The sequence below is a fragment of the Acipenser ruthenus genome, chromosome 30, assembly GCF_902713425.1.
Source record: "Acipenser ruthenus chromosome 30, fAciRut3.2 maternal haplotype, whole genome shotgun sequence".
NCBI classification, from domain to species: Eukaryota; Metazoa; Chordata; class Actinopteri; order Acipenseriformes; family Acipenseridae; genus Acipenser; species Acipenser ruthenus.
Window position 1 is genome coordinate 14,439,801 of NC_081218.1, and position 12,943 is coordinate 14,452,743.

The following is a 12,943-nucleotide window of genomic DNA, read 5'->3' on the forward strand; positions in this document are numbered from 1 at the left end:
TTCACAATTCTAAACTACCCTGCCATAGACATTTTGGGAGCGATGCAAGGATACGCGCAGTGATTTGCGGGTGCAAAACCCACCATAATGCTGCCGTAAATTGTTACAATGTGATGCAAGGATTTTGCCTTGCACCTAGGCAATTGCTGACCCTCCAAAAGCCGTGTGAAAGCGCACCCCTGCACACACGTGAAGGCGCTGTGTTCTCTGCACTACCTTGCCTCTGGTTCCTTGCAGACCGCAGTTGGAATGACCGGACGGACAGCGCAATCCACATTTTCCAGAGTGCTGGGAAACTTTCTGGATGTCATGCTGAAAAGGGCAGGCCAACGCATATCATTTCTGAAGGATGCTCGCATATCTTATGTTGGCTGAGGCTTTTCCAAACAACTCCGTTTCATGCCGAGTGACCTCAGCCGTAAACTCTCAGCTCCGTCTCAGAAAACTTTTAGTATTTTTTTCTCCCGTGCGCCAAGAGGACTTCGCTGCCTTTCCTCTGAAATGTATTAATTTATTTTGCTTTGTATTTTCATGCTCCGTAAATGTCATACATCGACCACTGCTCTCTGCACTGCTAACTCTGCAAGCGCCGCCGCTAAACAGACCGATGCGCGGTCATCGAGACCCGCATTATCATAACTGCGCATGTCATTTGCATTGCTCTTAAGCTTCCAGCAAAATAATTGCCTGGCCGCAATACAATTTGAATTTTGCATCTGCAGTTATTTGCACTGCGCCTGCACTTACATCACCCGCTGTGTGTGCTAGATGAGCGAGAGTCAGTAAGAGCTAGCGCCATCTAGTGTAGAGTAGTGTACTGGCATGGAAACTTACCCAAACTGGCTGCTCACTGGATGCCCCCCTCCCTTCTCTTACATCTGTAAAGTCACGTTGGCTGATCTACCCTGTGTTACATATCTCTACATATAAACTAGAACTGAAGAACTGCTCCAGAACGCAGTCTTATCCATTAAACAAACCCACAGTATGGGGGCAATTATAAGAATCACTCAGAGTGACCACACAGCTCTCCCATTGTTTTCTATGGAGGTCAGCTGTCCTGCTATTACGCAATCAGGTTCCATGGGGATTTGATTACAAGTGTTACGCAAGCGTACTCAGTTTCAGTCAGAAATTTGTTTGATTTCCCAATTCCTGCATTTCACCAGCTGATCACCAGTTGCTGAGATTTGCAAAATGTTTGTTGCCATGGAAATGAACATTACTCAGGGATCAGTATTTATTTATTTATTTTTTAATTGAAACTTTGAACAGCGTCATCATTTTAAAATACAAAAATTACAACTATAGACATTTTAAATACATACAAAATAAAACAGTTGAAACAGAGGTCTTTTTAAAATGTATTTTTTGTGCAAAAGTTAAATTTCCCACTTTTTAAAAGTACGGTATACCAGTGCCATATTAAATACCCTTAATATAAATTAATGAAGTGGTCTTTCTCTGCTCCACCAGCACAGAGGGAGGCTGTTATGAGAGTAGAAGAGCCTCTCTTTCTCTGCTCAACCAGCACAGAGCAGAGGGAGGCTGTTATGAGAGTATAAGAGCCTCTCTCTCTCTGCCCCACCAGCACAGAGCAGAGGGAGGCTGTTATGAGAGTATAAGAGACTCCCTTTCTCTGCTCCACCAGCACAGAGCAGAGGGAGGCTGTTATGAGAGTATAAGAGCCTCTCTCTCTGCCCCACCAGCACAGAGCAGAGGGAGGCTGTTATGAGAGTAGAAGAGCCTCTCTTTCTCTTTCTCTACCCCACCAGCACAGAGCAGAGGGAGGCTGTTAGGTTAGTATAAGATTAACCAGTGAATCAGCTACATGTCTCAAGTATCCTTGGAACAATGTAAAAGTACCTCCAGAACTTCCAGTGTGTCTAAAATGCAGGGTCTTAAAAGTGAGGCTGCTTCAATCAGTGAGAAGCTTACAAGAACGGTGTGAGCATGGGACCGAGGGGAAGAAGATAGTACAACTGTCAGCACGACCAGCAGAATTACTGTCATCACTTAACAGCCAAGCAGGCCCTTTACAAACAAACCCGGCCATGCAGGGGCTTCACCGGTCTGTCACTACAAAAGTGCTCTCAGCTCTCCCGGCACTGGCTGGCCAATGGGACCACAAACACCGTGATGTCATCCCCGGATCCCAGCTTGTCATTGGCTAGCCTCCACCCTCGATCCTTCAGCACTCCGCGTGACCTCATCACAAGATCCTGGGCAGCCAAGGAGTACCTGGAACAGAAATATGATCCACAGGGGGACACGTTATGCATGTTCATGTACTGTAGTAATAATTCCATAAATGAGGACAGCCAAATAACCTGGCTGAGCCGCCGAAGGTTCGAGTGGGCTGATAACCGATATCATGGTGAGTTCAAAATAACCTCAGGACTCTGTGAACGTGCATGGACTATTCTATAGTAATTTGAAGCTGTGTGATTTTCCCAGTCATTCTGTCGTTGGATTTGAATGAATGCAAGACAGATTCCAAACAGATTTCGCAACTAACGAGAATCTACTAATAAACGATTTCAAATGAAAACCAGCCCTAAAATGTAATTCACATTGTTGATTGACAGTGGGGTGTGGGGGTCAGTCCTGTCCTCAGAAACCTGGCACATGTATTTTTAAAACGTCTATTTTTAAAAGAAAATGAACCCAAAAAGGAGCCAGTGTTTATTTAGCCTGAAATTAAGCAACATTTTAGAAAACAAGGTAGCAGATATTTGTGTAAGCCTTTAAAGTGATTTGAATCGCGTATTTTCAAACCATGCTGCAATCAATTTCTCTTTCACTGTCTCTGAGACTGTCCCAGCACACTCTCACAGTGTATAGACACCAGACAGGAGTTTTAAAGTGAGATGTACAATTTTCAGGTTCTTTCTTTCTGACTCTAGTAACTTCTCTCTCCAAAATTCAGAGACACGTGAAATTAAAGTGAAAAACAGGGCCCAACAGGTAAACCAAAAGAGAACGTGCTCTCATAATTTGCTTGCTGGCTCACAGTGCCACCTTCTGGTCACTGAGGATAAAACAGACCAAAAAAAAAAAGTTTGAGGTTATTAGTGAACTCCTGTAGTCAATTCCAATTATTGTCCCCGTTTCTGCTATTTGAAGACAGGAAAGGTTGCATTTTTATTTGAAAATAATGTGTATATATATATATATATAAAAAAACAATTCTGTACATCTTCTCATTGCTATGCAGGTCTCAAATGTGCAGTTTTGAAAGAAACACAAAGTTATAGTAAACACTGATATATAAAGAGATCTCCGTTTGCAATCCGTGCTACGATCTCTTTAAGAAATCCTAACCAACCTCATGGGGTCATTGGGCTCAAACTGTGACAGGAAACTGCTGACTGCGTCCGCCACTTCCCTGTCTGTGGTGACGTCCCACAATCCATCGCTGCCCAGCACCAGAACATCGTCAGGGCTGTGCTGGTACTGGGTGACATCATACACCTGTACCTGCGGGACAGGAAACAAAACAGGGTGCGCTGCAGTGAAACTGAAACCGCTTTTCAAAACCCAAACCAAATTCAAATGAGTTGAAACCTTTCCTCGTTCAAGTTAAAAACTAAGCAATGATGAAGGCTGATAAATATGGTTTATATGGGGGAAAAAATGTCATCCTTATATGAGGTCATCATGCATTTGCGTCTTCCATGTGTCGCATAAATAATTATTTTTTTATCCGTCCCCATAAGAGGTCGCCATGCACGAAAGGGTCAACAGTGATTTCTATTACTTAGGGAGAACTAATTAAACAAAATTAATTTAATCCTTTTGTTCAACATTTTGCATTAGTTTTACCCCTGTTTTTCTGCCAAATTTGAAATTCCCCTCACTTCTGTGAAACAGCCAAGGACCAAGATTAACCACCGTCAAGTCAACTGCTTCTTTTCACCCTCCGAACCTAAGCAACCTATGTTACCAAGCTGCTGAACCCAGGAGTTGAGCACCTGACCAGCAGGGGGTGCTGGAGTGCAATGAGGATTTTCCTCCCTAACCCCGAAGGGGCACAAAGGCCAAAGCAATGCCACTGTGGGTCCACCCCTGATTCACCCTGCACTGCGTGTGGTAGTGCTTTTACTAGGGGAAGTGACCATTGCTTGTCGCAGTGCTTTTACTAGGGGAGACCCAGCAATGCTACTCTGTTTAACCCCAGCTGTGCTCACCTCTGGACAGCAGGATAGAAAGGGTTTGATGTGGATATTGGAGCTGTAGACTTTCAGGTCATGATCCCCGAGCCCTCGGGTCACTCCTATCGTTGCCATCAACCTCGCCTGGAAAACAAACAAACAAAAGGGGGTAAATACTGCCATTGAGAAACGTTAGGGTCCAAACAGTGTGAAGAAAATTAAAAATATATATTTCACCACCAGATGGCACCAAACTCTAATTTAAAGAAAAAAGTTTTTGGGACGAGAAGCTGGTAAGTTTTTTATTGTCCACACAGACATAATCGAGAACACCAAAAACGCTGCGACTATAAACCGACTGTTATTTTATTTAACATTTTTCTAAGACACACAAGACCCCGTTATCTCTAGTGAAAGGGCCTAGCACTCAGAATGCATAAAAATGTTAAAGGAGGGATTTAAAATAAGCTTCTCAAATGTAACAAAAAAAAAGCAAATGAAGATTTACTAACCATCAAACTGTGTAAAATGAAATTACCCTTTTGCCTTCTCCATAAATAAGTGGGAACTTCAGATCTTCCTCCTCGATTGTCTTATATGCCCTGAAAGAAGCACAAATCTGGCATCAAAACCGATTAACCATTCACACTCTTCAACAGCCTGATCAGTGCATAGGAATGCCATCAGCTTGCAGCACTACCAAACCTGGAGACCATTTTGCAGAGCTCTACATTTAAGTATTATTTTTAAACAGATTGGTCTGGCAGAGCCCTCGTTCCCTGCTGTTGAATCGCACAGTAATCTTTACCAGCCAGTCATTGTGTGATCTCGAAACAGCATCTTCTTCCCCAGTTCCTTGTGCTGGATCCTCCGTGGAAACTCGATGTGTGTAAACTCATTCCCGAGGAGCTCCGGTTTCAAGAAGCCCTGGCAACAAAAACAACGGAGAAGAGCTCGGAATAACCTACCAGCTTCGAGTAATCATTCATTTCCGACCACTAGAGTCTTCAGCGGTGACTTTCAAGAACACATTTCAACCAGAACTACAAAACACTCAACTGTGCTGAATTTAGAAATACTGACAGAAACTGGACATGTTTGGAGACATGAGTTTAAAAAAATGCATTTGTACACATAACTGTACAGTGTAAAAATAGTAAAAGATTATTTTTTAATTGAAACTAAATGACTGTAGCGCATTTTCTTTTTTTACTGTTTGATAACAAACAAGCTACCTTTCCTACATCAATATCTTCAGAAAAGAATTCCTTACTAAATACTGCAGCCGCTGTCTCTCAGTTTCAGGGGTAAACTCACTGGACATTGGGATGACTTCTTGGTTCCTGATGATAATAGCCCTGCAGTGAGAAAGAGCATTGGAAATGACACAATGATATGTATTGCATACACCCCTAAGCACTGCTGTAAATACAAGAGTAAAGCTACTGGAATCATGAAACACAGATCACTAGACCACTGCCTACCAGCCTGGATTAGGCAAACTGCATTTTACTTTAATGTGATCAGTTACATTGCCTGTATTTGTGATGTATGCTGTCCACATGTGCTACAGAAACTTTTGATTTATTCTGTAGACGATAGTCGCATTTGCGCAGAATATGGTGTTTGTTTTTTTTAACTGTTGGTATAATAAAATAAATAAATATCATGCTTTTAAAATGAATGGTTGGATTTTGTATGATGTGGTTCACGAAACAAGCAGACTGACACTGCGTCAGATTCACAACACTGCCATGTCTTTGTGCTTTGTCAGCGGTCCATTTCTATTTATAATTCCATAAACAGGATGTAGGTCTCTCTGTAATACATTACCATGTGATATATCATGTACAGTAAGTTATATGTGTTTGTATATGTAGTACATCCAATATGCGAAAGGCACATGACACTGGTTTGTGAACCTGGACTCCAGTTAAACACACTGTTCTAGTTCACCTGCTGTCTCCTGCATTGGCTACATACAGCTTCCCCACCATATGAAGCACAGTCAGTGCACAGCAGCCCCCTGTGATACTGTGCAAGCTCCTTTCCCTTTCGATCTGCTTATCCTTCAAATGACAAAAGAAAAGAGGAAGCACTCAGAACACTCTTTCACAATCCGCAGGGTCTTGTGATCTGCCCACTTCCCCTTCCAAATGTTTCATGACACAAGGCCACGAAGCAAAAATGGCAGAGGCTTTATTGCGAGGAAGGATTTTTTTCCTAGCGGTTCTGAAGGGTTCAAATCAAGCCCTGGTGGCCATCTGCATTACAAATACAGAGTGCCCAATGACTTCCTCCCCAGTGTAGACTGTCCAATTACGTTCCTTCACCGCAGCTATTATCCTCAACAGCTCAGCTGCACTGAAGATCAGTGGGCGTCCCCTGATCCCAAGACCAAGCCAATCGCCTCTTTACACCCAGAAACACGAGAGCAGATGTCAGAGGTCTTCTTCTAGTTTAACATTTGTATCCGTTTTTCGTTAAGTATATGGAAAACTACAAAGCGGTGTGTAACTCAATATGGTATCATTATTCAGCAGGTTTCAATCGACTTTATGAAGCAAAATGAGTTCCTTCTGTAGGGTGATGCTAAACCTTTGGCCATAGCTGTATGTGCAATCTTACTCCAATGGTCAGACAGCATGATTGGGACCTGGAAACAGATATTTAAGGTCACTGAGTTTTTGACCACGATGAAAATGTTTCACCCCTAACAGTGATTACAGATTTCGGAATAATTATTACCATCTGTTTGAAAGCGTTCTCTATTGCACCAATGACCAGGCTCTCCAGCGACACTGCCTTCTCCTGGTGAAACCGCTCCACCGGCTGGGCGCCGCCCCCCTCCTCTGGGGAGGATGTTTTCCTGGGCTCTGATGTCAGGGGTCTGGCTTCCTCCCCCAGGATGATCGAAGGGGCCACGGTGGGGTTGAGGAGCAGCTCCATGATCTCCTGGAGCTGATCGCAAATATGGACATGCAGAAGCTTGGAGGCCATAATCGCAGCCCCTGTACCAGCATGGCCATCAAACAAAGCCCAGAAATGAAACAGGACCCCATTCGCCTCCTGAAACACAAGCAAAGTCAGTCACTTAGTCTCCCAACAATTCCAGTCTCAGAACTGCTGCTGCCATTGCATTCAAACTGGACTACGAAGGCTGAAACAGCAGTGGAAACACTATCAGAATAGTGCAGCGCCACGGTCAGTTTAAAGCAATTGCAGGTAACAAAGCAATGCCATGAACCCTACCCACTTTGCACTTCCTTGAGACATTGTGTAGCGTGATGCAAAACTTTTGGCCATAGCTGTACATTTCATCACATGTCACCTACATCCTCCCTGGCTTTGAGTGTGCTGCTGTGCTCCTTCGAAGTCCCCTTCTCCACACACACCACCCCGCAGCAGGCTTGGTCTTCATTCAAGGAGCTCTTTCCAGCGTTGATTACTCTGAGAACACACAAGCAGGAGAGCCCATGACTAGAGAGACAAGGCTGCCCTGAAACCACAAGACTACTGCTGCTGTGAACAATGGAGCCTGTGCGTTTCACCAGTCATCCACAACTACTGTACAGTGCTGTGTGTGTGTGTGTGAATATTACAAGATACTTCTGGCTAGCAATCTGGTCTTCAGCTTTGAAATGAACCAACATTAACTTCACCATTGTGGGCATTGAGAACGTTTTCCAGTTGAAAGATCCGCCATTGGGTTTGATAGAGTGCTCTAGATTGTTTCAGCCAATCGGAGCACAGATGAATCTATTAACTAACTAACACCGACTGCTCCAGGGCTTATATACAGCACACATTGTGCAATTTCCTTACTGTTTGTTCCGCCATGTCATTAGCACTAATGCATCCCAATGCTGCATGACGCCAACATCCTGCTTTCCACTGATTACAAGTGGCTTGCTATTATAATCCGGCTTTGAGATAATGGCATTTTCAGGCAGCCGAGGGAACGGCATAAAAGCTGACGAGGCGATTAATCCGATCAGATGTTGAACTAGATTTGTCATTTTGCAATCAAAAAGAACGAAGCATTATATATTTGGGATTTTTTTTGTTGTTGCTGTTGCGTGGGGTTGAATTGCACTTGAAAATACAGCAAATACCCCAGCTGATGACGTCTGGATTGTAGTGCTGGAGTATATAAGAAATAGCATATGTAATCATCTGCAAGAAATTCCACATAGAACACATGCAGTATTCCTGACATCCACTGGGAGTGATGCAGATGTGCTTAGATATGATCTAAGAGCTCCACTGAGGCCACAGCGGTGCTAGGGATGCAGTGACCGAAACAGAAGATCATGTTTAATCGGAATTTAAACATGAATACATTGCTGATATTTCATTGCTGTGCCAAGTTACAGAGTGAACCATTATTTATTTATGTCTGCCTACAAAACGTAGCTATTGTTTTTCAGCCTTTCCCTTTCAATATTAAACCAGGGAACAATCACTTGATTGTCCTCCTACATGTGTCCAAATCTATCAATAACGTCCCGGATAACAAAGCCACAATAATCGTAGTGCCTTGGGATTCGTTGGTGATCATCTGTACAGTAGCGGTTTTGTTTTGGGAAGAATTTAATGGTGTTTTTAATCTGCTTATGAATCAGACGTCGGCGCTGGAGATCTGGAAACGGAGAGCTCATGAAATGAACAGGAACAGGTAGCTGAGTTTCAGCTATAGATCCACAAAGACTGTGCAGGGCGGTACAGGAATTCCACAGGCCTCTATCAGCAGACAAGAATGGAACTGATGCAAACGGAACACACACACACACACACACACACACACACACACACACACACACACACACAGAACAACTTATGCACTGAAATTATGAATGATGTCAAAACTATACTGTGCTGCATTATATATCTTCAGCAATGTATAACAGCGTTTTAACTATCCAATATTTCACTTTTATTTCTCTAAGTGAAACACAAAAACATATTTCCCAAGCGTAAGGCATGGAAACTGAGGACTTTCTTTAACGCAGTACCATATAGCACGTTTTAAAATAATGTGTTTCTTCCAAAACTGCACATTTCAGAGATGCACCCCTGTGACACTCTGCCCCTAGTGGATGGAAGAAATACATGCACCAGGGGTAGACTGGCTCCAGTGGGACCGGGTAATGCAGGGGTAAGTGAGCCCTTCCACTCCTGGTCTTTGTTCCAACCCTGTTCTAAATTGTTTAGTTGAACCCATTAACCCTCCAGCCAGACCCTGAAGCAGTGGGATGGCCCTCCAGCACTGCGATTGGACCGCCCTGGGTTAATGTGTACAAAGTGATTCTGAACAACAAGAATAATACATTAGTCACCTATGATAGTTCAGACCAGTACCTACAGAAGAGGAACCAAGGTGTTACGTTTCCTCTTTCTGCTCCCCACCCCTCATGGTTATAGGAATCTCGATTTGAGAAACTCCGGTTCAGAAGAATTACTGACTCGAGCTAAATTGCAGAAGCACACACTCTCTGCTACAATTACAGTGAGAACAACAGACCTGCTTCAGAGTTCCAGCAGCGTTGCTTATAAACAGCAAGATGCTGCAGTAAAAAAAAAATGATCCAGACTGCTACTGCAACATTTTATATGTCTATTTCTACATGTTAACTTTAATATTAACTTGAGAGCGGATGTTGGCAAGCTAGCGGCCTCTGGAGGACAAAGGGCAGTCCTACAGCTGTGAGTTTGAGCTCACCGCACCAGTAGGGGTCACTGTAGAGTGATGAGAAGTCCTCTTTTCTCCCTAACCCGCAGGAGACAAAATCTTCTTTCCATTATATCTTTTCTTTTTATCTTCTAAAATGCGCTTTTTAAAAAAAAACAGTATTGAAGTCTTTTCATTCCACATGACTTTAATAGTAAATAATTTTTATAAAGTCGAATTTGAAAAGCATCAATTACTGACCAGTTCACTAATATGGTTTCTTTCAGTCTTTCGACACAAACAGTACTGTGTAATGGAGCAACTTTTCACGTCTTGACCGCGGCTGCTTATCGTCATGGTAACAGTCTCTGCACTTCCTGTTCTGGTGCCCTCAGACTTCCTGCTAATGGTGTTTTGGTAAATTGCTATCACTGGATCAGCACAGTTCTGTCAGAGACACTCAACAGTCACTTTAGGTGTTATTTAAAAACCTCAAGTGCTTGAAAAGTAAATAATGAAATCATTAAAGAAGGTAAAATCAGTCCGTGTACAGTAATCTTCTAATTGCCTGTTACTGTAATTGCTTCATAAACAAACCTGTAGCCCACCCCATAATAGCATGCCTGGCAACATCCTGGAGGCTGTGTGGTCCGGTGGTTAAATAAAGGGCTTGCAACCAGGAGGTCCCCGGTTCAAATCCTGGCTCACTCCCCGACTCACTGTGTGACCCTGAGCAAGTCACTTAACCTCCTTGTGCTCCGTCTTTTGGGTGAGATGTTGTTGTAAGTGACTCTGCAGCTGATGCACAGTTCACACATCCTAGTCTCTGTAAGTCGCCTTGGATAAAGGCGACTTACAGAGACTTAAGAGGTTAAGTGACTTGCTCGGGGTCACACAATGAGTCAGTGGCTGAGGTGGGATTTGAACCGGGGACTTCCTGGTTACAGGGCCATTTCTTTAACCACTGGACCACACAGCCTCTTTCAGTAGCCAGAATCCCTTTGAGGACAGTGAATGGAACAATCTGAACCATGTTATTGCAGCTCTGAATAATCACAATAACATATCAAGCCTTTGTCTGAACCCTTTTTATCTCCGGTTCATTAATTCATTTTGAATTTCCTACTTAAGGCAGGACAATAGACTTCCAACGTGAAGCAGAAGAGCTCCTCTGGGGTCGTTTCCTAGGTGACCACACGACAGATCCCACTACACCTCCTGTCTTTTATAAACGCATGCAATTTAGAAATCTTCACTGCAAGATTAAAATCAGCTTTTTACAAATTGTATTGAAGTATAAGCATGGCCATTTCAGGGCTTGAAACTCACACCAGCGAGACAGAACCGGATTTTGAAGTTGCCTTCAGTTTAAGAGCAATTTAAAAACCCCATCCCGCCCCAAAGTGTTCCGAAATTATGGGACCAGGTGGCAACCCTAAGAGCCGTGCAGTGGATTGGAAAGTGTGTTTCAGAAATGTATCCCTGTATTTCTATACAGCCCCACAGGTGCAGTTCCCTGTGCGGCTGTTCAATATTGTGTGTTATAAGAAACTCTATGTCCTGTAGCTGTATTAGGGCTGTGTTTTCTTGGTTGCTTGGCGTAAATAGCCAGGTTTCAGTTGAGAACAATAATCCACTTTTTTTTTTCACCAGCATACCTGGTGTGTCTGCTAGCTGTGATTAAAGGTGTGTTTCACACTCCGAGCGCTATTTGCCACACCTGCAATGACAGGGCATTAAACCCAAGAAATGGAGCTCCTCTTCCTTAAAAAGCTGACATGAACACCCTGTCTGACAGCTTTCATTTGCTTTTTAATCGAACCTAAAAATAATCTATACGTATTTTTACAGGAGCAGTCTTTTAAAACTGGGAAAGCCTCATTCTAGTCGACTCCAAAATTCAATTTGAATAAAACACTCAGAAGTGTGTTTGAAGAAACTGAAACCCTTGAGTAAGTGTTGGTGGTGGTGATTACCTCTGTGTTTAAAAGTCTACCTTTTTATTTCACAGTCGTCATCTTTTCCTAACTGTATTTCAACTTCCCGTTAAACCATTTACGTGGGATCAGGTGTGATTCTATTACCTGTTACACAAGAACTTTATAGCGCTGTGGCTGAACAGCGAGATATGTTAAATACATAGTAGATAGATACAATAAGATAGTGAGATACATGCTTAGAAATAAACCAAAAGGACATTTATATTATACAGAAAGGAATACGCTGTAATAACAAATAGTTTCTAAGTTTTTTTTGGAGGGTTTGTGGAGCACTTAAACCCCAACACGCATTTAAATATTCATTACCAAGTCGATTTTAATCTAAGTCCCGACATTTAAATAATAATTGCGCACACTGTGTCTGTACAAAAAAAATATCCAGATGAACTAAATATCCAGATGAACTTTGCCCACTTACTCTGCGTATCCTGAACGCCACAGCAGTTTCCGATCTGCCCCGGAGGTTAAAATCGGTCTCCTAGTGTGATCAGCTGAGTACTGTAGATCTTCAGGTGTAAGCTGCAAAAACTCGGGTCTGGAGTACGGAAATTTCAAAGGTAACGCTTCTCCTTCGTGGCCGTGAGCGGCTCCAGGACCGTGATGATGGCTGTTCGCCCGGACCCCCCCGACGAAAGTCGACATTGCGTTTTTAACTTTGCTGATCATCCTGTGTCTGCAACCAGCAAGCAGGTACAGCACGTTAACTCAAATCAACACTTTCACATTTACCAACAGAGCTCAGATCCCTTGCAATTGAGGAAGCGCAGTCTGTCTGTGTAAATACTGACCTCATATGACGCGTGATAAAGTCTCTCTCTCTCTCTCTCTCTCTCTCTCTCTCTCTCTCTCTCTCTCTCTCTCTCTCTCTCTCTCTCTCTCTCTCTCTCTCTCTCTCTCTCTCTCTCTCGTATTATTTCAAAGCCATGCACTTCAAAGCAACGGATACAGTTTATACAAATGCCACAGACAGTACGATTCTAAATCTGGAAGTATTTAAGCTCTAAACTGTTTTATGCTTATGGTGTAAACTGTTAAGAACCGCTGTAACATTTTTGCTACTTCGTCAAAATCTGACATGTATAAGCGTCAAATTTTGCTACCTTGTCAAAATCTGCTAC

At 43.0% G+C, this 12,943-nt stretch overlaps 1 protein-coding gene across 1 annotated transcript; it reads right to left on the reverse strand.

Annotated features, from left to right (window-relative positions):
• Nucleotides 1-1,283: 1,283 nt before the first annotated feature.
• LOC117964411 (protein phosphatase 1H-like) lies at nucleotides 1,284-12,623 on the reverse strand. Its single transcript, XM_034907767.2, has 10 exons — nucleotides 12,244-12,623; nucleotides 7,490-7,604; nucleotides 6,903-7,223; nucleotides 6,111-6,223; nucleotides 5,428-5,512; nucleotides 4,963-5,081; nucleotides 4,693-4,756; nucleotides 4,191-4,298; nucleotides 3,329-3,480; nucleotides 1,284-2,241 (listed from the first exon to the last, which is right to left on the reverse strand). Exons 1-10 carry the CDS (start codon nucleotides 12,489-12,491, stop codon nucleotides 2,094-2,096), a joined length of 1,473 nt encoding a protein of 490 aa, XP_034763658.2. The 5' UTR covers nucleotides 12,492-12,623; the 3' UTR covers nucleotides 1,284-2,093.
• Between the last annotated feature and the right edge of the window lie 320 nt (nucleotides 12,624-12,943).

Coding starts and splice junctions, on each gene's coding strand:
- LOC117964411 (XM_034907767.2), bottom strand. CDS start 12,491: ATGATCAGCAAAGTTAAAAACGCAATGTCGACTTTCGTCGGGGGGGTC. Junction 5,513..6,110: donor GCCAATGCAGGAGACAGCAG/GTGAACTAGAAC, acceptor TTCTCACTGCAG/GGCTATTATCATCAGGAACC. Junction 3,481..4,190: donor TTCTATCCTGCTGTCCAGAG/GTGAGCACAGCT, acceptor CCTGTCCCGCAG/GTACAGGTGTATGATGTCAC.